The 26,222-nt window shown below is 42.2% G+C and overlaps 1 protein-coding gene across 2 annotated transcripts in view; it reads left to right on the top strand.

The window, feature by feature from the left end:
* The window catches only part of SRRM3 (serine/arginine repetitive matrix 3), a 471,986-nt gene extending 461,766 nt beyond the window's left edge, over positions 1-10,220 (top strand). The window contains exons 14-16 of one of the 2 annotated variants that reach the window (XM_044286537.1): positions 816-953; positions 4,312-4,372; positions 6,892-10,220. In XM_044286537.1, the coding sequence (XP_044142472.1) occupies positions 816-953; positions 4,312-4,339 (166 nt within the window). In that variant the 3' untranslated portion in view covers positions 4,340-4,372; positions 6,892-10,220. The remainder of the gene's footprint in view (positions 1-815; positions 954-4,311; positions 4,373-6,891) is intronic. The other variant, XM_044286538.1, reaches the window with a different exon arrangement.
* Positions 10,221-26,222: the final 16,002 nt, after the last annotated feature.

Genomic DNA, 26,222 nt, shown 5'->3' with positions numbered 1-26,222 from the left:
GTTGGTCAGTATGATTACAGAGATTGTATTTTTCACAATAAAAACACTCTAGGGAGATTTAATAAACTTTTATTGCAGTTTTCCAGCATAGTAAAGCCACAAATGTTGGCGCGAGTCCGGCCTTGCGCCCAAATTAGCAACTTTCTGCCCCGAGATGCACCACAATAATTAAGAGGTTTTAGCCTCTTAATAATAGTGGTCGGTGCCACGCCAACACAACATAGATTAAGAAGGGATTACAAAACGGTACAACGTACAAAAATACAGCAAATATGACCTTCTTATGACGTTCACTTTACAGGGTAAATAATCTATTCTTTGGATTGTACAAGTGATTATGCACTTTGATTGGCAGGGCCAGGTATGATGACGTTTACACTGCCTGGCCCCGTTACACAGAGAGCAGAGCCTCTAGGTGTAACAGCAACGCCCCCGTTGTTCCTAGAGGCTCATTTGCATATGTTAAAGCTTAATTTTTCTCAGCAATGCAGATACATATGAACATGGCACAAACACAGATGCCTTCAGCTGCCAAGTGCACATGTAACAGGTCAGCCAGTTTTATAGGTACAACTCTGCTGACAGATGCCTTTATAAAATGAGGATATGCTGTACATCATTGTCGGATTATTGGATGGTTCTCCTATCAATACCATCACTGTTGTCATGGCTCTTATCCTCCTTAACCTGGTGCTTACTAATTAGATAGATATGTAATATTTGTCATTCATTGGACGCTTCCATTCATCTGTCCATTGACTGTGACATTATGTTATTATATCAGTTCCTTACACCAGTGTATTTAATTATCTTAGGGAAAAAGACAATGAGACTCGAGCACGGCATAATGAGACAGAAGCAGCAAGACCTAGACGGCGCTCTAGAAGTTACTCACCTATTCGGAAGAGAAGAAGGGACTCTCCAAGCTTCATGGAGCCTAGGAGAATTACAAGGTAACTGTTAGAAATGCAGTTATGGGAATAAGACACAGATTTTTATTTATACAGGACCAAATGTATACCCAAGGATACACTAAGGCTAATCCTAAGGCTCCATTCACAAGTCAGCAACGTTTTTTGCGGAGCCGCGGAGCCGCAAAACCCGGACAGCGGCAATGTGAGTTCCGCATTTTGCAGACCGCACATCGCCGACACTATAGAATATGCCTATTGTTGTCCGCAATTGCGGACAAGAATAGGACAAGCTCTATTTTTTTCGGGAACGGAATTGTGGACCCGGAAGTGCAGGTCCGCAATTCCGTGTGCCCATAGGAATGAATGGGTCCGCAATTCCGTCCCGCAAAATGCAGAACGAAATTGCGGACGTGTGAATGGAGCCTAAAGGTTGGGTATATGTATAAATAGTTGTATACTACTATTTAAGTCATTAAGAGCCATATAAAACCAAATACAAATGGGATTCCATAATCGAGGAAGCCAACAATATTAAAAGTGCTAACATAAGAATCACTGGTGTGTAGAAAACAACAGATGATCAAAGCCTGTTGAGAAACGGCTACTAAGAGAATTTCCAACTTTTTTTTTTTTTTTCGTTATTTATAAATGTAAGTAGATTTATGAAGTAAGTGTTTACATTTTAACACTATGTCATTGTTAGGTCCAACATTCTGTGTTTTTTGAGTTCCTATTATAATTGAGGCTTCTTTTCTCAGATTCAGAGAACATAGGTGTTACCAGTTTGAGTTGTGCCCCTGTACTTTAGTTCAGTTCTTCCAGTATCAGCCTGTACAAGTACACATCCCTACTGGTAACACCCAGATGGATCTACTGGAAGGTATGGGGAGAGTGGTGTGCCTTGCCTTTTACTGTTCCCCATTTGAATGTTTTGCGTAATGCCATATTGCGTTTGCAACGATAATTGTATCTACCAGTACTTTATGCACACATTTGATGCAGTTTCTGCAATGGTATATTGGATTATATACTACTGCTGTGCCTTGCTTGTTTATCATTCAATGAAGTAATAAATGAATCAGCAGAGAATGTCAAACCTATTTAAACACCATTTATGTTAAATGGTGACATCTCTTTTAACCCCTTGATGCAATATTATGTCCCCACCTGTGGAGGTGTACTTGCTGCCTCAGAATCATGACAAAAAAAACCTCACACAGCTCAGTCAATGGAAAAATAAAAAAGTTATGCCTTTCAGAATAATGCAACCTAAAACACAAAAACATTTTTTTTTACAGAAAAGTGTTAATAGATAATCAATAATTTATATGTATCCTAAAGTAGTGCCCAAGCAGGACTGGTCATTAAGGGGTTAAGGACAACAGCTGTCAAGAACAATTTCTTCACTCACAGACTGTTGTAAGAGCATATTTGCTGACAAACTGTACAGATCAAAAATGATTTGAAGAAATTTGCTAAATAATAATTGAACCTGAAACATCGGTTTGGAGAATTTGTGAGTGTGGTAAAATGCAACACAGGCTAGATATTATCATGAACACATTACTATTTTGCGATGCCTGAAAAAGACAAGTTCTTCCTTTCTGATAAATTTGTTAATGGGTGTTTGAGTATGGTAGCGCTTGTGAATGTTTGCTTAAAGAGGTTGTCCTTAGAATAGGTCATCAATATCAGATTGGCGGGGTCTGACACCTGGCACCGCCGCCGATCAGCTGTATAAGGAAACGGCACGCATAGTGAGACGTGCCGTCTCCCTTCTCTCTTCTTGCTCTCCGCTGTATGTCTATGGCAAAGCAGCAGCGGACAGTAAGAGAGAAGGGAGAAAGCATGAGTGCACTACGTGTGCCGTCTCCTCATACAGCTGATCAGCAGGGGTGTGTCGGGTGTCAGACACCCGCCAAACTGATATTGATAACCTATCTTGAGGATAGGTCATCAATAGAAAAAGCCTGGACAACCCCTTTAAAAATGAAAACTACCATTGCAGGTAGAACACAAAGAGTTATTTAGCTGAATATGATTTCTAGATCATTTCTAGGATTAAGTGGCCGCAGGAGATTATTCGTTTAACTTCTTATTCAACAATATTTTTCAAAATGAAAGAATAATATAGTGTTAGGCTACTTTTACACTAGCGTTGTTTAAATCCGGCGTTCAATTCCGACACTGGAACTGCCCGCCGGATCCGGAAAAACGTGTGAAAACGGATTACATTTGAATCCTGATAAGGATTTTGATCTCAATGAAAAAATGCATTGGAAAAAACGGATCCGCCATTTATGGACTTTAACTTTTTTTTCACATTTTTCTGTTTAACATGCAAAAGCCGGATCCGGTTTGACTGAACACACGGCGCCGGATCCGGCGTTAATGCAAGTCAATGGGAAAAAGGCCGGATCCGGCGTTCAGTCAAAGTGTTCAGGATTTTTGGCCGGAGGTAAAAATACAACATGCTACGGTTTTCTGAAAAGCCTGATCAGTCAAAATGACTGAACGGATTACTCTCCATTCAGAATGCATTAGGATAAAACGGATCAGTTATTTTCCGGATTTGAGACCCTAGGACGGAACTCAGCGCCGGAAAAAAAAAACACTAGTGTAAAAGTACCCTTATATATAGAAACTACTTTAGGCTACTTTCACACTCGAGTTTTGGGTGGATCCGCAAAAACAGATCCGTTACAAAAATACAACCGTCTGCATCCGTCATGAACGAATCCGTTTGTATTATCTGTAACATAGCCAAGACGGATCTGTCATGAACACCATTGAAAGTCAATGGGAGACGGATCCGTTTTCCATTGTGCCAGATTGTGTCAGAGAAAACGGGTCCGTCCCCATTGACTTACATTGTGTGCCAGGACCAGGATTAGTATGGCTCAGTTTCGTCAAGCAGACAGCAAAATGCTGCAGGCAGCGTTTTGGTGTCCCGCTCCAGAGCGGAATGGAGATGGAACAGAGGCAATCTGATATATTCTGAGCGGATCCTTTACCATTCAGAATGCATTAGGGCAAAACTGTTCCGTTTTGGACCGCTTCTGAGAGCCCGAGACGGATCTCACAAACGGAAAGCCAAAACGCTAGTATGAAAGTAGCCTTAGTTGTACAGCTCTTGTACAGACCTATGTATCTCAAGATCCTTAGCATAAATAAAAGAAAATTGGTTGATGTGTAGATAATATTCTACTATTATCCTTAAATTCACATTCCGTGATTTTGTAAGGTTCTTTATCTATTTTTTTTTTACCAATCCGGCTTCACAAAGTGCAAGGCTGTAATATCAAGGAAAGGGTTTAATTCATACTGCAAATTCATACTTAAAATACCTGACATCATTTGTATCATGTAAATTGATGCTGTTCCATCCCATGTTAAGGTTCCTTGTGATGACCTGTTGGCAGTGACATCGATGACAGCAAGTATACTTGATTACTAGGGTAATCTTGCCGCTCGGATGAAGCTGGGCACTCTGTCAAATTTACTAACTCCTTACAGGATGTCTCTATCTTAATGCAGTCTGTCCTACAAGGGGGTCTGATGTCTGCAGCTTTATTAATACTGTGCTATATGTGCAGCACAGCTTCTACTGGATGTGGACACTTTTCTAGAGGCAAAAAGCTATTGCATTCCATTCATGTAAAGCAAACAATCCATGTTCTTACAAGTCTAGTACCAGGAGGCACAGTGTCTGTCAGCCCATTATAGGAACTTCCATAGGCTATGGTTTATAGTCTGGAAGCTTATGAAGTTTTAAGTATGTTGTTGATAATGGACTGAAGATTATTAATATTTCAGTACGTGAAGTGTCCAGTGTCTGTTGAAAGACCACACGTAAAATGAAGAAATGCAAACAGCTGAAGGGTGCTGAAATAAGAAGGTGTCATTTATGGCATCTTTTCTTTCAGGCTTGGCTGGGCCCTGTCACAGAAACAATTTTGAGAGATGTGCAAAAAGCTTTCATGTCTGTGGCTTCTGTTTGCATCATCTGTCAGTCCATCGCCATCTTTCCTCTTTAATACAGTATGCTTTTTCTAATGGGCACCATCATTTTAGACTGAAATGTAATAAACATAAATAAATAAAAATATTAAATAAGAAAGGATATCAATATCTTAAGCACAGAAGGGCCAATGTTGCGGTTTGGCCTGGGCTGGCTTTTTGCTTTGGTGGAAAGGAGTGCAATTCCTTTTGCTTGACACTAACATTTAATCATGTCTTCAGGTTCACTTATTTACTAACCTCCTGTTTCTACATTTTCAGAGACTGTCAGAGGTGTGGATTATGTGGGGCCAACAGAGAACATATTAGAAACTGTAGGACCTTTCACCGATCCTGACATTGTGAACTAAGTATACAGACATGGCGCCCGGGGATCTCACTGCACTTACTATTATCCCTGGGCGCCGCTCCGTTCTCCCGCTATGCCCTCCGGTATCTCCACTCACTAAGTTATAGTAGGCAGAGATTTCGGTCACTAAGTTATGGTAGGCGGAGTCTGCCCTTGTTCTGCTCTAGCGCTGGCCAATCGCAGCGCAGAGCTCACAGCCTGGGAGGTTATTTTCTCCCAGGCTGTGAGCTCTGCGCTGCGATTGGCCAGCGCTACAGCAGAACAAGGGCAGACTCCGCCTACTATAACTTAGTGACTGAAATCTCCGCCTACTATAACTTAGTGGCTGGAGATACCGGAGGGCATAGCGGGAGAACGGAGCGGCGCCCAGGGATAATAGTAAGTGCAGTGAGATCCCCGGGTGCCGCTCTCCATGTCTGTATACTTAGTTCACAATGTCAGGATCGGTGAAAGGTCCTCTTTAAGCATCATCTTTCCCGCAGTTTTTTAAACTCATAGCTGTATTTTAGATAATTAAACAGCACTGAAAGGGAACCTATCATGAAATGCAGTGCAATCTGCAGGTAGCATGTTATAGAGCAGGAGGAGCTGAGCAGATTGATATATAGGAAAAGATTCAGTAATATTTGTAATTTCTTCATAAAGAACTCTGTTCCGCAGAGCTTAGTAGTCACATGGGTGGTCTTATCAACGATTGACCTCTATCTATGTATCCATACTAATACAGTGAAGTTGTCAATCGCTGATAAGACCAAACACATGACTACTGAACTCAGAGATTTTAAGGAGTAAGATACAGGTTTTACTGGATAAAACTATACATTAATCTGGTCAGCTCCTTCTGCTCTATAACATGCTGCCGTTTGCACCGCATGTTATGGTGACAGCTTCCATTTAAGCATGCAGTTTTCTCCAAAAATTATTAGAACATAAAGCCTAACAAACGGACACTATCAGAGGCTTCAGATTCAGTTATTTCTATATTTACCTTTAAAAGGAACCTGTCTAGAATTTTATGTTGTCTGAACCACATGCAGCATAAAGTATGTCAGCCTCCCTGGTTGCAAACAATCTAACTATATTTTACTCTGAAGCTATGCAGTGGTTTAGAGAAAATATAGTTGATCTCCCCTGGCTTGGCTCCATTGACAGATTTGTCCCTATACAAAAATAGGAAGAGACCTGTCAATAAAACCAAGCTGGATAGGGGGTGGCTGGCAGTCAACAATCCTGTTCCCAGCTTATTCTTAAACTGTGTTTTCCTTGAAATTCGGCAGTATTTCAGAGTAAAACATAGTTGTTTGTAACCAGGAAACCAGAAGATATTTCATGCTGCCTATGCTTTAGGCAGCACAAAGCTCCTGATAGGTTCCCTTTTGCGCTTGATATAATATACGCCAAACTTTTATTGGCCCCATTCACTTTTATTATTCGTAGGTAAATGTTCAAACCTAACATGTCAGTTTCTAAAAATAACTAACTTCTTAAGCAAGAAACGTCTTAACTTCTTAAGCTGACTTCTTCAGTAGACTTCCATTGTCTGTAATATCCTAAAGACTGGACGTTGCCTGCTTCCTCCTGTAACTTATTAATTGTTTTCATTTGCAGTGCCCGGAAGCGTCCTATTCCATACTACAGACCAAGCCCATCTTCCAGCTCCTTGAGTAGCTACTCTCACAGTCGTAGCCGAAGTAGGAGCTATGACAGCTATAGCAGCTACAGCCGTAGCCGGACTCGGAGCCGTTCTCCCAGCCATAGTAGAAGCCCTAGTTACAGGAGCAGCTCGGAGAGTGCTGGATTTTAAGCCTCTGTGCATCAAAAATCAACTTCTACTAATCACATTTGCTTCCTAAAGTAGATTGTGTGTTAGCCCAAGAAAAATCACAGGGTTGGAATGTGAAATAGAATAATATATGTATATATATTTATATATATTATGAATATTCACTGTCACTCGCATCTACAACCTCATATTAATGTAAATCTGTCTGTAGAAATGCAAACACCTCACATCAATAGAAATTCTGTTCTTCATTCTGTTACATCTTGAGATTTCCCCTGTGTTCTATGAACAGAGTGCTCAATGCTGCAAAGCACAGAAGCCACAGCCTCTTCACCACTGCATAGAATGGTGGCACTACATGGAGATAATGACAGCCTCAGTCTTGGTTACTTAACTGTATTTTCTAAAGTCATATAGTCTGTAGTAGGAAGTGTTTTTCAGTATTCAAACATTTTGGACTTATAATGATATATATCTGCTTCATCATAAAACATGTTTGGAAGTTAATGACAGGTCCCCCCCAAAACCTTTTTTTTTCTTTTTGCATTTTTATAAATTAACAGAAATGAAGAGCATGTAATTTAATTCATTCATTGTCATACCTATCTACTATATGTCTGTTCTCATGTGTTATTTTTTTAGACTCTCCATGTTCCTGTTCCCATGTGACTAAATAGTTGGCAAACACCTTATCAAAAGTTTTCTGTCATCTCAGTAGTTCCTGAGAATGTCCATGATGTGTTTACCATCATGTGCCCATACATGAAGGGTGTATTGGTTTAACTTGAAATAGTCCAAATTATTAACTGATGGTAACTGGATATTAAACTAACAACTTATGAGAAACAAGCTAGGCTTTGTTAGTAATGCTATAGTTAGTTTTTTTTTAAAGGGGTTGTCCAACTCACTACAAGTAATAGCCTGTCCTCGGGATTGATGGGGGTCCATGCTGATTAGCAGTTCTGTAATATCTCCAGACCCAGAACTTGGCACAAGAACTACACAGCTCCATCCTTGAAAGAAAATGGGAGCAGCACTGCAGTAACCAGCTGGGTCCACTGCACAATGGTACTTCTGGAGTCAGAACTACTGCAGAACAGTTGATTGGCAGGGGTGCAGGGTGTTGGACCCCCGCTGGTCAGATAATGATGGCCAGTGCTGAATATAGGCCATCACTTATAAAGGGTTGAACAAACCCCTATAAGTATGTTTAGCATATTTAAACTGCAAATGAGTTTGAGAGTCAAATTAATAGCTAAAATCACCAGCAAAAAGATAAAATAATATACATATATAATAATAAGTTGATTATTAAATTATTTGAAATGCAGCCACCAGAGATGTACAGTAACTAGGCTTACCTTCACATGAGGCAAAGATTCAGCTTGTTCTACCCCATATCATAGTGCTGTGGTCAAGGTAGAGTGTGTTGTTGGTGCCCCAACACACAACATCAGGGGTTCATGTCCAGCTAGCCCACCACACACACCCAGCTACATCTCTGGCAGGGATTCGTCTAAATCTGCATTTCTCTAGCCACATGTATATGTTTTTGAGAAGTAATTGTCTCTTATTTGTTTAGTAAATAATTATCCATCAGCACCATCTTTATTTTTTTTACCATATTTTATGAACGTATTCTAAAGATTACAGCTACTATCACCACCAAAAAGACATTCCATGCAAAACCACTGACGCTATAGAGTCACTTTTAACCTCTTGAAGAACACGTATTAACTTATTAACTTATTTATTAATTAATTTATTTTTATTTATTTATTGTGATTAAATTATGTCTGTTTAATGGCTTTAAGAACAAGTGTTGATTTCTCTCTCGAGAATTTAACAAAAAAAATTTGCATGAACAATCTGGTAACATGGTTGTTTAAATGGGTTTTTAGAGGAACAATTGTGCACAATTCTTCCATTTAATCTGCATTTATGAAACATGATTTAAAGCCGCAATGAACAAACACACTTTTTGGGTACATAGTACTTCTGTACATAGTTGTGGTCACCAATGCTGCTTATATTTAATAATATGCACAGTACAGTTCATGTACAAGTCACAGACACTTGATGGCTGCAAGACAATAGGCACATGATCCTAGTCCAAAGTGATATGCCATAGAGCAACCTCAAGATGGGGGCTCCATGATTATATTTGATCGCCTGCTGTAAAATTCCCTTAATGGCTATGAAAGAAAAAAATTGGAAATAATTATTTAAGTTCTCACAAATTTTTCACTCATGGTGAGGTCATGTGCAAGTGGTGGTGGTGCTGGGGCTTTAAAATGGAGCCCTAGTCTTAAAGCGGCTTCCTGGGAGTAGAATATCTGATTGATTGGCGTCCGACTCCTGAAACCCCCACGATCAGCTGTTTGAAGAGGCTGCAGTGCTCAAAGGAGTGCTGCGGCCTCCTCACAGCATACCAAGCACCACACCATACATTATATAGCAGTTGTGCTTGATTCACTTAAATGGGACTGAGGTGCACATAAGCCATGTGACCAATCAAGATGACTTCACTGGCCTGGGGTGCCGGGAGTTGGAGCCCCACCGATCTGATATCGATGACCTGTCCTGAGGCTTTTTTTTTGTGATGCATCCTTCAGTGAAAAAGCTGCACTGCAGCAAATATTTATATAGATTGGACAAATACTTTATGTTTACTTGTATTAGAATAAAATATATGGTGTATAGTTTCTCTGAGATTACAGGATAATTGTATAAATTATGTTCTGACTGTTGAGCAAGGCAGCCTTCACTTTGGATATGTATAAATTATTTCACTAGGTAAGAGAAATGTTGTTAAAATCAAGTGTAGCTAACATTGGTCCAGTCACTGTCCTTTGAAATGAATGGAACCCCCTGCCAATTATGACGTCCTAAATGTTGACATGAATTTACTTTGCACTGTTCTTGCACTGTCCTGATATATCATTTCACAATGATGACAAATATAATGTATGCAAGGAACTGACTGCTTCACCAAAATGTCACCATTTGAAAGGATTAACCATTTTGGTCTCTTCCCTCTGGATTTGTAAATTTTGCATATTTATTGCATTGTTAATGCCTATAATATCCACATACAACAAATAAACATCAGTTAACATCAATTGTAATTTCTTATGACGATGTATAGTTTCAGTTATTTGGAGTTTATCTACTAATCTTGTATTTGGTAACTGTCATAAAGTCCCAAAGGAATTGAATGTGATGTGATATTGGCATTTTCCATAAACTCCTCTATGTTTTAACACATATGGCTATTGTTTTTATAAAATAATAATAAAAGCACAGTACGGAACTGGCATTTATCTGCATTTAATGCATTCAAACGGCCTAGCTCTAATTACTGCATGTCTTATAATGAGGGACGTATTGACTAATGGACGGAAAATGAAAAATGAATCAAAAGCTACTACAGTATGTAGGATAAAAGGTAATTACATTACTGCTGTCACACTCTGCCCACTAAGCAAGCCATACAATCCTTAAGAGACCATAGATAAACATACTGGCAACATAGATTGAAGGCAAAACATTTTCACAGGTTCATGTTTATTACTCAACCCTTATATACTGCAAAGCATTAAGAACTTATAGCTTAAAAAAAAAGTACAAAAAATCTACAGAGAGACAAAGAGACTACCAACAGAAATATCGGAAACCATATGGGCAAATAGTCAGGGTCTCTATTTTGTCCATTAACCTCCATCTTCTACCTCTTTGCATACATATAGGGTCACTTGAAGAAGGCACATGTTATCCTATATAGCGTATACCATATAGTTAATAGGTCCATGGGGGAGCAGAAACAGAATAGTACTTGGGTCCTGTGCATTTATATCTCTGTCAAATGAAGCACAGCATATAGGTAAGAAGGTTTGCACATCATTGCTTCTTAAATATGGTGTCTAAATTTTTAACTGATGTTTCATAGATGAGGGTGGGCAGCTCACCGATAAGTTGCTGGTTACTTATTTGCCCATGTCATGGACAGTATCATACTTATGCAGCCCTGACGGCTGTCCTGGCAGAAGACTGACAAGAAGTATATCCAAAAGGATAAAAAATATATATTATGTGATTGCAAGGAAAATAGTTAATTTAATGTAGTGAGTGTATCCTCCGTTCTGTAGAAAGTCAATTGAGGACATTTATGAAAGTTTTTACTCCACCATTGTGGCATAAAAGAGTCACAAATTATGGCAAATTCCACGTTTGCCCCATAATTTGCTACTTTTTAATCTTCTCGCCACTTTTCTTAAGTGTTGAGAAAAGAGTGGTGCTTATTGGGAGAATGCTGGGCTTAGCAGAGCCAGCCAGATTTACTGTAACTTACACCAGAAACTGTTGTAACCTGAGTCTACACCATCCCCAGACTGGCATAGATTTGAGTTTTTGGCCCACAGAGTGCCAGAGAGGTGCATCTTACTCCAGCGCATGGACATCAAGATCATGTTAAGGGACTGAGGAGGTGAGGTATAGTCTAACATTTGATGATTCAATGGAGCATAGCTTCAGATTGAGTTTATTATTGATTGTATTGCTTTTTGTACAACTATTTTTGGTTTGGGGAACAGTTTTATTTACAGCAAAAAGGCTACGACCTTGAACAATTGGAAAGAAGTAAATATGAAGTTGAGAATGAAATGAACAGAAAGAAGAAAAAAGGAAGAAAAAGAGATTTCAAGTCAACTCCTTTATAATAGTTTTGATTTTGAGCAGATCAAACGTTTTATCAATAAAAATTGGCCTGTTCTAAAAAATGATCCAATAATTGGTTCATCCTTACCTGATAAACTCTAAATGAAAGCCAAAATGAAAAGGTGGTTATTTTATGATATGCGCTATTAGAGTAACGAGTAATTGTTTCAGTGAAATTTATCATTAGTGTATAACATATAAAATCTAAAAGACTTTCTGTTGTCTACTTCCAAATGAACAGTTAGCTATAGATCTCTTCCATAATAATAAAACTTTATTATCTGTATTCTGCGATCTATAAGCTACAGTATAAATTCTCTTCTAATATATAAAGCTGAGTTTTTGTATGTGTGTATGTCCACACAAAGATATCCGCACCATCGCATTTACAATCACGAAATTTGGCACACAGGTACATCAGGAGTCCGGAAAGGTTTTAGACCGGGTCTCAGCTCTCTAGGCTGTACCATTCCTGAGATATTCCCAAAAAATGCATTAGCCAATAGACGCCTGGTCACATAACCCTTATCAGCAAATAGAAGCTTCAGGCCCTTAGTCTCCACATATACATTTTTACACCAGGTTTCGATAACAACCCAGCCATTTTTCTTCACTGCTGCATACCTCCGAAATATACCTCTTTTGGAGGGACAGTCTATTTTTGACTTACAGTCATGTGAAAAAATTAGGACACCCTTTGAAAGCATGTGGTTTTTTGTAACATTTTTAATAAAAGGTTATTTCATCTCCGTTTCAACAATACAGAGAGATTAAAGTAATCCAACTAAACAAAGAAAACTGAAGAAAAGTCTTTTCAAGATCTTCTGTAAATGTCATTCTACAAAAATGCCTATTCTAACTGAGGAAAAAGATAGGACACCCTCACATGTATTCCCTCTTAAATTGGCTCAGATCTCACACAGGTATATCACACCAGGTGCACATAATTAGTAGATCGTTACTCTGCATGTTGAATGAGGCTTGCCCTATTTAAACCTCAGACATTTAGTTTGGTGTGCTCCTGACTGTTGAAGTGAGAGTGAGCACCATGGTGAGAGCAAAAGAGCTGTCAGAGGACTTCAGAAAAAAGATTGTAGCAGCCTATGAGTCTGGGAAGGGATTTAAAAAGATCTCAAAAGATTTTGAAATCAGCCATTCCACTGTCCGGAAGATAGTCTACAAGTGGAGGGCTTTCAAAACAACTGCCAACATGCCCAGGACTGGTCGCCCCAGCAAGTTCACCCCAAGAGCAGACCGCAAGATGCTAAAAGAGGTCTCCAAAAACCCTAAAGTGTCATCTCGAGAACTACAGCAGGCTCTGGCTACTGTTGATGTAGAAGTACATGCCTCTACAATCAGAAAGAGACTGTACAAGTTTAACTTGCATGGGAGGTGTGCAAGGAGGAAACCTTTGCTTTCCAATAGAAACATCGAGGCCAGACTGACATTTGCCAGAGATAAAGTTGACAAAGACCAGGACTTCTGGAATAATGTTCTTTGGACAGATGAGTCCAAAATTGAATTATTTGGACACAACAGCAGAGGACATGTTTGGCGTAAACCAAACACAGCATTCCAAGAAAAGAACCTCATACCAACTGTGAAGCATGGAGGTGGAAGTGTCATGGTTTGGGGCTGCTTTGCTGCAGCAGGACCTGGTCAGCTCACCATCATAGAATCCACAATGAATTCTACTGTGTATCAGAAGGTGCTTGAAGAACATGTGAGACCATCAGTTAGAAAATTAAAGCTGAAGCGGAACTGGACCATGCAACATGACAATGACCCAAAACATACTAGTAAATCAACCAAAGATTGGCTGAAAAAGAAGAAATGGAGAGTCCTGGAATGGCCAAGTCAAAGTCCAGATTTGAATCCCATTGAGATGCTGTGGGGTGACTTGAAAAGGGCTGTACGTGCAAGAAACCCCTCAAACATCTCACAGCTGAAAAAGTTCTGCATTGAGGAGTGGGGTAAAATTTCCTCAGACCGATGTCGAAGACTGGTAGATGGCTACAAGAACCGTCTCACTGCAGTTATTTCAGCCAAAGGAGGTAACACTCGCTATTAGGGGCAAGGGTGTCCTATCTTTTTCCTCAGTTAGAATAGGCATTTTTGTAGAATGACATTTACAGAAGATCTTGAAAAGACTTTTCTTCAGTTTTCTTTGTTTAGTTGGATTACTTTAATCTCTCTGTATTGTTGAAACGGAGATGAAATAACCTTTTATTAAAAATGTTACAAAAAACCACATGCTTTCAAAGGGTGTCCTAATTTTTTCACATGACTGTAAGTTCCTCTTTGCTTCTTAAACATCCCTCTTTTTAATCTGAGGTATAGATTTGCATGATTACATTTACAATCCTGATCCAGAATGCTTTTTCCTTATTCCTATCTATGTATTAAAGCCCACCTCGCATATTATTTCATTATTTGATGCAATTTGGATTTTAGAATTTTTTTTTAAGTATATAAATATGCTGGATAAGTGGATCTTTCACACAATAACACATAAGTGTCCCTCTTTGACCATCTCAAAAATTGGGAGGTATGCTGCTGTAGGTCACCTTTAAAGTAGTGTCGATTGCGAATATTCTAATCGCAAATTTTTATCGCAGATATCGGCACTTCGAGAATTCACGAAGATTTAGAATATAGTGCTATATTTTTGTAATTGCGAATATTCTAGATTTTTTTTAAACTTCTCGCTTGTGGGTCAATGAGAAGGTTGCAATATCTTTGTCTGAGCTTAGCAACATCCCTAGCAATCGCTTACCCCTTACTATATAAGAAACTCCCCAGCAGCCATTTTCTGCAGTTTTTTGCAGTTCTGAGAGAGAGAGAGCAGGGTTATTGCTTTGCTCTGTGCTTTGCTGAGTCAATTACATTAGCTAGTTAGCTTATATATATAATACAGAGTTAGTGGTAGATAGTCAGTGTAGGTTAGATAGTGATATAGTGTAACTGGTAGGTTCCAGTGCAGGGTAGTGTGATAGGAATTATTGTACTGTGCATTTTCTCCAGTCTCAGGAAACTTCTAGCAGCTTGAAAAATGTAGCAAAAGTGACCCACGCTTGTATTGCACGGGTAATATGCACATAATCCATAGCTGATTTTCGCAATTAAGAAAATAATGACAAGATTACGAATTCTAGAATTTATTGCGAATATTAGGCCATAAATTTGCAAAATATTGCAAAAACGAATATTGCCTATGCTGCTCATCACTACTAAAGGGGCAGGGCGCTGTGGATGACACTGTTAAGGTAGCTGAGTGCTGTGGACATCACAGTTAAGGGGGCAGGTAGGGTGGCAATTCAGGCGACCCTCAAAAGACGGACTTAAAACCCCTGCCCCCAGGTCCTACTAAGCTATGCCCCGAGCCGGTTAGACCGCGCCTACTGCGCAGCCAACAGGAATTGAAAAAATAAAGGTAAAAATCTACTTCTGTCAGCTGCATGGGTGGGAGGGAGGGCAATTTTATCCCTGCAGCTCACACTCAGACAGCACAGTGCTGCTGTCTGAGAGTGAGCTGTTCAAAAGAACATCCCTGTGTCCGTCCAGGCTCTGTGCCGGACGGAGGATAGGGAGTCTGAAAGACGGACTGTCTGGCCTAAAACCGGACCTCTGGCCACCCTAGGGGAAGGCTGCTGTGGAGGTCACAGTTAAGGGGATGGTCCGCTATGGAAGTCAGTGTTAAGGGGCATATTGCTGTAGAGGCCACTGTTAAGGGGGCGGGTGTTTTGGAAATCATTGTTAAGGAGATAGGGTACTGTTGAAGTCACTAGTAAAGGGGCGGCCGCTGTGGAGGTCACTGTTAAAAGGGCAGGCCGCTGTGGAGGTCAGTGTTAAGGGGGCGGGATGCTGTTGAGGTCTCTGTTAAGGGGACAGGGAATGATGGAGGTCACAGTTAAGAGGACAGTCCGCTATGGAGGTCAGTGTTAAGGGGCAAGGTGCTGTAGACGTTACTGTTTAAGGGGGCAGGGTGTTGTGGAGGTCACATTTTAAGGGAACAGAGTTCTGTGGAGGTCACTATTATGGGGCAGGTTTTGTGGAAATCACTGTTAATGAGACTGGGTACTGTGGCAGTCATTAACAAAGGGGCGGCCCCTGTGGAGGTCACTGTTAAAGGGGAGGGAGCTGTGGATGTTACTGTTAGTTACTGTTAAGGGGGCAGGCCGCTGTGGAGGTCATTGTTAAGGGAGGAGGGGACTGTGGAGGTCACTGTTAAGGCTGCAGGGTACTGTGGCAGTCACTGTTAAAGGGGAAGTCGCTTTGGAGGTCTGTGTTAAGGGGGCCGGGAATGGTGGAGGTCACTTAAGTGGACTGTAACCTATGGTCAGTGTTAAAGGGTGGGTCCCGTAAAGGTCACTGTTAAGGGGGCAGGCCCTGGTGGAGGTCACTGTCAAGGGGGTGGGGAGCTGTGGAACTCACTGTTAAAGGAGCAGGCTGCTGTGAAAGTCAAAGTTAAGGGGGTGGGCTGCTGTGGAGGTCTCATTTTTAAGCAGGTGGAGCACTGTGGTTGGGTGAGTGTTAAGGGGTGGGGGGCTGTAGAGGTCACTGTTAAGGGGGTGGGGTACTGTAGATGTCACTGTTATAGTGAATACTGTCAATATCTTTTAGCGACACACACAAACATTAAATGAAATAGATGAAATATACCCATGCAAAGACGGGTCCTTTTGCTAGTTCCCAATAAAAAATTGAGAAATTGGGGGCAAATTTTTCCCCCATTGCTGTCCCAATTACTTGTAACTAAAACTTTTCCCTACACCAAAACTAGTTGTGTATAAGACAAAAAGTAATGCAATCAATAATAAACTTAATTTGGCTATGCTTCATTGAGCTATCATCTGGCCCCAGGAACATATCTCTGGTCACACAGTTGGCAGATTGAGAGTTTGTATTAATTTTACTCGCACCTCAAGCGGCTTGGTATGTATGATCCCATTTAGTATCTAATGGAAACAACACAGGACGCAGTTATGCAGGTAATATCAGCCCATGCATTGTGTCACAGTATGACTGTCAAGCAATTGTGATTATGGTCTCATTGATTGGTTTGTTTATAACCCCGCTGTTTCAAACTCAGCATTTCATGAATATATGGTGCATGTAATATTAGTCCCTGCACTGTTGCATAGTATGAATGCTAAGGGACTGTCACTAATGTTGTTTCTATCTGTTGGTTAAAACTCTGACGAATTGTATTGCCATAAACTCTGTATCTTAGGAGTACATGTGTGTACCACTGGTTCCATTTTTGTGCGTTTTGCCCCTATATCAATTAGTCCATTAAGAGGCCGCACACTTTTTCTGTATTGACCCATTCAGGTATTGTCCCCTGATGAACCCTCTGTTGCATTAAGAGGAGGAAACGCGTTGGAACCTGTGAAATTGGGGTACATCTTGTAATTACATCTTGTAATAGGGTCTTTTTAAGGACAGTTCAGTCCTAGGTACGTGGACAGAGTACACCTACCATTAAGGTATATCTCTGGGCTGAGCAGCTGTGGAGGAAAAAGTTTAGGGATAGTTATTCCCTGTATCCCAGTTTCTCAGCCTTTTACCGGCCTTCGTTTACTGTTGATAGCTTTCTACGCCCCAATTAGGATGTTTTATCCAAGTTGTAATTAAATTTTATTGTGATTATAAATGAAAGTTACGTTTTAGGTCCTTGCCCTCAGTGATACATTATGCTTTATTGAATCATCGCAAGTTAGATAATACCACACCTCCTCAACCCTTTTATCTTTAGAGATGATGATATATAATGATAGGCGAGCCTGAATAAAAAGGCAAGGATTTCATGATATGCGCTATTGTGTTTTTTATAACTCTGTAAATATAATAAATCTTGAGATTTGCAGACTGGGAGTGACAGTACTTCACTATTAGACATCCTTTCTTGTTTCTAGATCTAGGAGAGGATCCAGGTGAAAGTGTGGCTCCTAGCAATGAATAACAGTAAAATCTACATGAGCAATTAGAACCCTTAAAACATACACTCACCTAAAGAATTATTAGGAACACCAAACTAATACGGTGTTGGACACACTTTTGACTTCAGAACTGCCTTAATTCTATGTGGCATTGATTCAACAAGGTGCTGATAGCATTCTTTAGAACTGTTGGCCCATATTGATAGGATAGCATCTTGCAGTTGATAAAGATTTGAGGGATGCACATCCAGGGCACGAAGCTCCCGTTCCACCACATCCCAAAAATGCTCTATTGGGTTGAGATCTGGTGACTGTGGGGGCCATTTTAGTACAGTGAACTCATTGTCATGTTCAAGAAACCATTTTTCTAGTCTTTAACAGTCCAATTTTGGTGAGCCCGTGCAAATTGTAGCCTCTTTTTCCTATTTGTAGTGGAGATGAGTGGTACCCGGTGGGGTCTTCTGCTGTTGTAGCCCATCCGCCTCAAGGTTGTGCATGTTGTGGCTTCACAAATGCTTTGCTGCATGCCTCGGTTGTAACGAGTGGTTATTTCAGTCAACGTTGCTCTTCTATCAGCTTGAATCAGTCGACCCATTCTCCTCTGACCTCTAGCATCAACAAGGCATTTTTGCCCACAGGACGGCCGCATACTGGATGTTTTTCCCTTTTCACACCATTCTTTGTAAACCCTAGAAATGGTTGCGTGTGAAATTCCCAGTAACTGAGCAGATTGTGAAATACTCAGACCGGCCCGTCTGGCACAAACAACCATGCCACACTCAAAATTGCTTAAATTACCTTTCTTTCCCATTCTGACATCCAGTTTGGAGTTCAGGAGATTGTCTTGACCAGGACCACAACCCTACATGCATTGAAGCAACTGCCATGTGATTGGTTGACTAGATAATCACATTAATGAGAAATAGAACAGGTGTTCCTAATAATTCTTTAGGTGAGTGTATATACTTTTATTTGATATCCTTCTAAAAAAAATGACCCTGATTAGTCTCCCCTAATTCAAATGATCATTGGGTCCAGGAGCAGGTAAAAATGAGGAAGGTGTCCACAAATTCAACAGATTGTTGCCAACAAATGGGTGCCTGGGAACAGGATAATAACACAGATTGAGCAGGAGCTGTGCTACATGCTTTCTCTCACAGCAACATTATAGCCATGCATGTTAAATTTTATAAAAAATGTTACTTTATTAACTTTGCACAAACACATGGGTTTCAATCACAGGAGGATCAAATATATACATATAACCATATCCTAGCTATAGACAGCAGTATGATTATATGTATCTATTAGAATTTGTATTGATTATTAATCCTATTTTTCTTGTATGCATTTATGTGCTATATAAGGGCCCTGATTGTGTGATGAGGTGAGGAACCTTGAAGAAACATCATGTGAGATCTGAAACAGCGGCAGTCTATTTGAAGGAATGTTATCATTCAAACCCAGGTGCCTGTGGAAACTTTTATCAATTTAACTTAATAAAGTAAGATGTGGAATGTACTGGTGAGTGTGATACAAACCTTCCTTCCTCTGGATAGATAATATTAAGAAGTGGATTTTACAGGTGAGCGGCGAGCGCCATACAAACCTTCTTTCCTCTGGATGGATAATATTGGTTTTACGTATACTATTCAAGTATAGTGCACCACCATACTACTGTTTGGCGGACTACAAGTTCAGTAATAGATAAGTAATTTAATGTGAAGAAGGTGTAGCGCTGATTATTTTCAATTCTTTGTATTGATTTAAAAATAGTACATTTAGAATGATAAGGAGTAAATACATTGCATCTAATACAAACCGGATTCTCCAAAAATTGGGACACTAAACAAATTATGAAAAAAAACTGAATGCAATGATGTGGAGATGGCAAATGTCAATATTTTATTTGTAATAGAACGTAGAAAACAGATCAAACGTTTAATCCGAGTAAATGTATCATTTTAAAGGAAAAATACGTTGATTCAAATTTTCACGGTGTCAACAAATCCCCAAAAAGTTGGGACAAGTAGCAATAAGAGGCTGGAAAAAGTAAATTTGAGCAATTAGGTCAATTGGCAACATGATTGGGTATAAAAAGAGCTTCTCAGAGTGGCAGTGTCTCTCAGAAGCCAAGATGGGTAGAGGATCACCAATTCCCACAATGTTGCGCAGAAAGATAGTGGAGCAATATCAGAAAGGTGTTACCCAGCGAAAAATTGCAAAGACTTTGCATCTATCATCATCAACTGTGCATAACATCATCCGAAGATTCCGAGAATCTGGAACAATCTCTGTGCGTCAGGGTCAAGGGCGTAAAACCATACTGGATGCCCGTGATCTCCGGGCCCTTAAACGACACTGCACCACAAACAGGAATGCTACTGTAAAGGAGATCACAGAATGGGCTCAGGAATACTTCCAGAAACCATTGTCAGTGAACACAATCCACCGTGCCATCCGCCGTTGCCAGCTGAAACTCTACAGTGCAAAGAAGAAGCCATTTCTAAGCAAGATCCACAAGCTCAGGCGTTTTCACTGGTCCAGGGATCATTTAAAATGGAGTGTGGCAAAATGGAAGACTGTTCTGTGGTCAGACGAGTCACAATTTGAAGTTCTTTTTGTAAATCTGGGACGCCATGTCATCCGGACCAAAGAGGAGAAGGACAACCCAAGTTGTTATCAACGCTCAGTTCAGAAGCCTGCATCTCTGATGGTATGGGGTTGCCTGAGTGCGTGTGGCTGTTACGACCAGAGGATGTGGATCCTCTGTGTCAGCTGATAGAGGACTGGAATTAGTCCAATATCGCAGACTGCTGACTCTCAGAGACAGGACCCTGGTGTCTGCACCTGTTACCTTGAATGCAGCTACCTGCAGTAGTGTGAACAGAGTCCAACAAAGGCAGAATAAAGTAACAGATGGTCTTTACTGGCAGACAGTATTCAAAAAGTCACTTGACAGATACAGGCAACACAAAGTTCAGAGCAATGTAGCATGCAGATATAAGCAGTCTCAGAGGCAGCGCAGGGTCTGGATCCAGGCAGACTTTACATGGGCAGATGCATAATCAGGCAGTGCAGATATAAGCAGTCTCATAGGCAGCGCAGGGACTGGATCCAGGCAGACTTACTGGAAGAGATGGACTGATGCATTGTCAGGCAGTGCAGAGGTCTATAATCCAGGAGGTCCAATAAACAGACAGCAGGCAGATGCGTAGTCAAATGAAGAGGAGGTCAGAATCCAGGAAATCCAACAAACAGACACAGTGGAGTGCTTCAGCGGGAGTCCAGAGGTACAACAACCACGCTTGGGCACTTCATGATGAGTGAAGCTGCCTTAAATACAACTAGTCCCGCCTTCGGGTGGGGATGGTAATCAGGAACCAGCTGCCTACTCCTATAAGAAAGGGAGAGGTGCGCGCGCGCGTGCTATAGCTCATCAGATGACACCTGGCAAAGAGGACGGATGCGACGGTATGCTGGCGGGCACCTGCGTCTCCTACAAGGTAAGCCAGTACTGGGACCCATAGTGCTGCAATGTGTAGACAGCGATCTGCCACCCTGCAGTGGAGATGCAGATCCCATACTGACAGTACCCCCCCCTCTTACGCCCCCTCCTCCACACGGCTGACCTGGAGAGAAATTTCTTCAGCAACAGAGGGGCATGAATATTCTCTGCAGATTCCCATGACCTTTCTTCAGGCCCGTAGCCCTTCCAGTCCACCAAATAGAAGGTCTTACCTCTGATAATCCTCCTGTCTAGAATGTCCTTAACTTCAAACTCATCATCCATAGTGACAGGAGGAGGGTTCTGTGAAGTGCCTTTGCAAAACCTGTTAAAGACAGCTGGCTTAAGTAATGAAACATGAAATGAGTTGGGAATCCGCAAGGTAGCAGGTAGTTTGAGCTTGTAGGCAACAGGATTAATTTTCTTGATCACAGAAAAAGGTCCCAAGAATTGCGGAGCCAGTTTGTAAGAGGGAAGTCTGAGACGGATATTCTTAGAAGAAAGCCATACCTTGTCTCCAATGGCAAACTGAGGAGGAGGTCTGCGCCTCTTATCCGCAGACCTTTTCATCTGGTCCGCTGTTCTCCGAAGCGATACTTTAGTGTCAGACCAGACCCGAGACAGCTGCTCCACACAGGAATCTGCCGCAGGAACTCCAGAAGAAGGCCGCACAGGAAGAGGAACACTTGGATGTCGTCCATAGACCGCAAAAAATGGAGATTTACCTGTGGCTTGGTTGACTCTATTGTTATGAGCAAATTCTGCCCAGGGAAGATGCTTCACCCAGTCATCCTGATGGGCATTGGTGAAATGTCGCAGGAAGCTGACCAATATTTGGTTCATGCGTTCCACCTGGCCGTTAGTCTGTGGATGATAGGCAGAAGAGAAGTCCAAAGAGACATTCAGAGACTTACATAAAGATCTCCAGAACCGGGAGGTGAATTGTACTCCTCTATCCGAGACGATATGGAGGGGAAATCCATGAAGGCGGAAGATATGTAAAATAAATAGCTCAGCAAGACGAGGAGCAGATGGCAGACCTGGAAGCGGAATAAAGTGCGACATCTTAGAAAAACGGTCAACGACAACCCAAATGACTGTACAGCCCTCAGAGACAGGTAAATCGGTTATGAAGTCCATACCAATATGCTGCCAGGGGACCTCAGGCACCAGAAGAGGCAATAATAAACCTGCAGGTTTCAGTCTGGGAGACTTATTCTGGGCACACAAGGTACAGGAAGCCACAAAGTCTACAATATCCGCTGTTATGGACGGCCACCAGTAATGTCTGGAGATGAGATTCAAGGTCCCCTGTTGACCTGGATGGCCGGCAATCTTGGATGCATGCCCCCACTGTAAAACCTTCCTTCGTTTAGATTCCGGAACAAAGATCTTACCTGGGGGAACCTTGGACGGGTTAACTGGAGCCACTGGGACTACTTTATTTGGTTCAATGATAAACTGGGGTTCGTCTTCTGAATCTGTGGTTTCAAAGGACCTGGAGAGAGCGTCCGCTTTGATATTTTTGTCAGCGGACCGAAAATGCAATTGAAAATTAAATCGGGCAAAGAAGAGAGACCAACGGGCCTGACGAGGATTAAGTCGTTGAGCTGTCTGCAAATAGGTGAGGTTCTTATGATCGGTGTAAATTATGACTGGTAGGCTAGAACCCTCCAGAAGATATCTCCATTCCTCTAGAGCCAACTTAATTGCTAGGAGTTCCCTGTCCCCAATAGAATAGTTTTTTTCGGCAGCGGAAAATAACTTAGAAAAAAAACCACAAGGAGACATACGACCTGAGGCATTCTTCTGTGACAGGACGGCCCCGGCTCCCACAGAGGATGCATCCACCTCCAAGAAGAACTGTTTGTTGGGTTCTGGGCGTCTAAGGACTGGAGCTGAAGAAAAGGCTTGCTTGAGGGAGGAAAATGCTGTCTCTGCTTCAGGAGACCATAGTTTGGGATTGGCACCCTTCTTGGTCAGGCCAGAAATAGGAGCTGTTAGGGTAGAAAAATTACGGATGAATTGACGATAATAATTGGCAAAGCCCAGGAACCTTTGTATTGCCTTCAGGCCGGAGGGACGGGGCCAGTCGAGCACTGCTGCCACCTTTCCAGGATCCATTTTGAGACCATGATCCGAGATGATGTACCCCAGGAAGGGCAGGGACGACTTTTCAAAGACACACTTTTCCAATTTAGCGTACAGACGATTCTCTCGTAAGCGTTGTAAGACCATCTGCACATGCCTGCGATGAGTTCTGATGTCTCTGGAAAAAATAAGAATATCATCCAAATAGACAACAACACAAGAATAGAGCAGATCTCGAAAAATGTCATTGACAAACTCCTGGAAGACAGCAGGGGCATTACTGAGCCCGAAGTTCATAGTGGCCATCCCTGGTATTAAAAGCTATCTTCCATTCGTCACCCTCACGAATCCGTATTAAATTATATGCCCCCCGCAAGTCCAACTTAGAGAAGATCCGAGCCCCACGGAGTCTATCAAATAATTCAGAAATTAACGGTAAAGGGTATTTATTCTTGATGGTGATCTTATTCAGGCCACGGTAGTCTATACAGGGGCGAAGAGACCCATCTTTCTTTTTCACAAAAAGAATCCTGCCCCTGCAGGTGAGGAAGACTTCCTGATGAAACCCCTCTCAAGGTCCTCCTTAATGTAATCTGCTGTTGCCTGCAATTCGGCAGGGGACAGAGGATAAACACGACCCCGAGGAGGAGAAGTCCCAGATAGTAAATCAATTGGGCAGTCATAGGGGCGATGGGGAGGTAGTGTCTCAGCCTCTTTTTTATCGAACACATCCGCAAAGGAATGATAGACCACTGGCAAGGCCTCCAGATTTTTAGGGGGGGTATAGAGACCCTTCGTTGAATGGAACATAAGCACTTGCCTTGGCACAGCTGTCCCCATTGAAGAACCTCTCCAGAGCTCCACTCGATTACTGGATTGTGCATCCTAAGCCAGGGCAACCCCAGCAAAAGAGAATGGGACAGTTCAGGGAGCACATATAGAGAAATCTTTTCAACGTGTAACCACCCTACCTGCAGTTCCAACGGCTCAGTGATGAACCGGACTGGATCCGTCAGTACTTGTCCACTGACGGCAGTCACCAGCAGGGGATTTTGAAGCAGGCGTACAGGAATGTGGTATTGACTCACCATAGCTTGGTGTATGAAGTTCCCCGCAGACCCGGAATCCAAGGAAGCAGATATGGAGACCTTGATGCCCCCAAGAACCAGAGTCACAGGAATTTGGAGAGTGGAGCAGTTTTCGCCTAGAGCCGCCTCTCCCAAAGACCCTAAGCATTGGAGTTTCCCGACTTCTGGGGACAGTTGCGGACACGGTGACCCGAACCACCACAGTAGAGGCAGAGTCCAGAAGACATGCGAAGACGACGTTCCTCATCCGAGAGCCGAGTGGAATTCACCTGCATGGGTTCAGGATCCGAAAAGGAGGTGCGTAATGGAGGTTGAGACATATTAGAAGTGGAAGTCTTTTCTCTTGACGGGCCTCCCGAGCTCGCTCCGAAAACCGTATGTCGATTTTAATAGCCAGAGAGATCAGAGCCTCAAGGGAGGTAGGCACATCACGACCTGCAAGTTCATCTTTAATACGTCCAGACAACCCTTCCCAAAAGGCCACCACCAAAGCCTCCTCATTCCACAAAACTTCAGACGCTAAGGTGCGGAACTGAATGGCGTATTGGCCCACCGACCAGCTTCCTTGACGGACGTGCAGCAGAGAGGAAGCCGCAGAAGAAGCTCGACCTGGCTCCTCAAACACCTTCTTAAAAGAGCCCATGAATAGTGCCACATTATTGGTGATAGGACCAGATCTCTCCCATATTGGATTCGCCCAGGCCAGAGCCTCACCCTCGAGATGAGAGATAATGAACGCCACTTTGGCGCGGTCTGATTGAAAGTGATGAGGAAGCAGTTCAAAGTGAATTGTACACTGGTTAAGAAACCCACGACAGGCTTTCGGGTTGCCGCTGTAACGGGGCGGAGCAGATAAACGTGGTCCAGAAATGCTTGGCAGTGCTGCAGCCGCAACAGGGACAGCAGGAGCAGTAGGAGCCTGTGCAGACTGTGCTGTAGCAAGGGAGTCCAGGCGAGCAGCTACATGCTGCAAGTAATTTATCACCTGTTTCTGGGTGGTACGCTGTTGTTCAAGTTCATGTAGTACTTCAGACATTCCTGGTTTAGAGCCAGCGGGATCCATGGCCCAAGCGTACTGTTACGACCAGAGGATGTGGATCCTCTGTGTCAGCTGATAGAGGACTGGAATTAGTCCAATATCGCAGACTGCTGACTCTCAGAGACAGGACCCTGGTGTCTGCACCTGTTACCTTGAATGCAGCTACCTGCAGTAGTGTGAACAGAGTCCAACAAAAGCAGAATAAAGTAACAGATGGTCTTTACTGGCAGACAGTATTCAAAAAGTCACTTGACAGATACAGGCAACACAAAGTTCAGAGCAATGTAGCATGCAGATATAAGCAGTCTCAGAGGCAGCGCAGGGTCTGGATCCAGGCAGACTTTACATGGGCAGATGCATAATCAGGCAGTGCAGATATAAGCAGTCTCATAGGCAGCGCAGGGACTGGATCCAGGCAGACTTACTGGAAGAGATGGACTGATGCGTTGTCAGGCAGTGCAGAGGTCTATAATCCAGGAGGTCCAATAAACAGACAGCAGGCAGATGCGTAGTCAAATGAAGAGGAGGTCAGAATCCAGGAAATCCAACAAACAGACACAGTGGAGTGCTTCAGCGGGAGTCCAGAGGTACAACAACCACGCTTGGGCACTTCATGATGAGTGAAGCTGCCTTAAATACAACTAGTCCCGCCTTCGGGTGGGGATGGTAATCAGGAACCAGCTGCCTACTCCTATAAGAAAGGGAGAGGTGCGCGCGCGCGTGCTATAGCTCATCAGATGACACCTGGCAAAGAGGACGGATGCGACGGTAT

Source organism: Bufo gargarizans, chromosome 3 (genome assembly GCF_014858855.1).
Source record: "Bufo gargarizans isolate SCDJY-AF-19 chromosome 3, ASM1485885v1, whole genome shotgun sequence".
NCBI classification, from domain to species: Eukaryota; Metazoa; Chordata; class Amphibia; order Anura; family Bufonidae; genus Bufo; species Bufo gargarizans.
The sequence above is the reverse complement of the archived record's forward strand: the minus strand, read 5'-3'. Positions and strand labels throughout refer to the sequence as shown.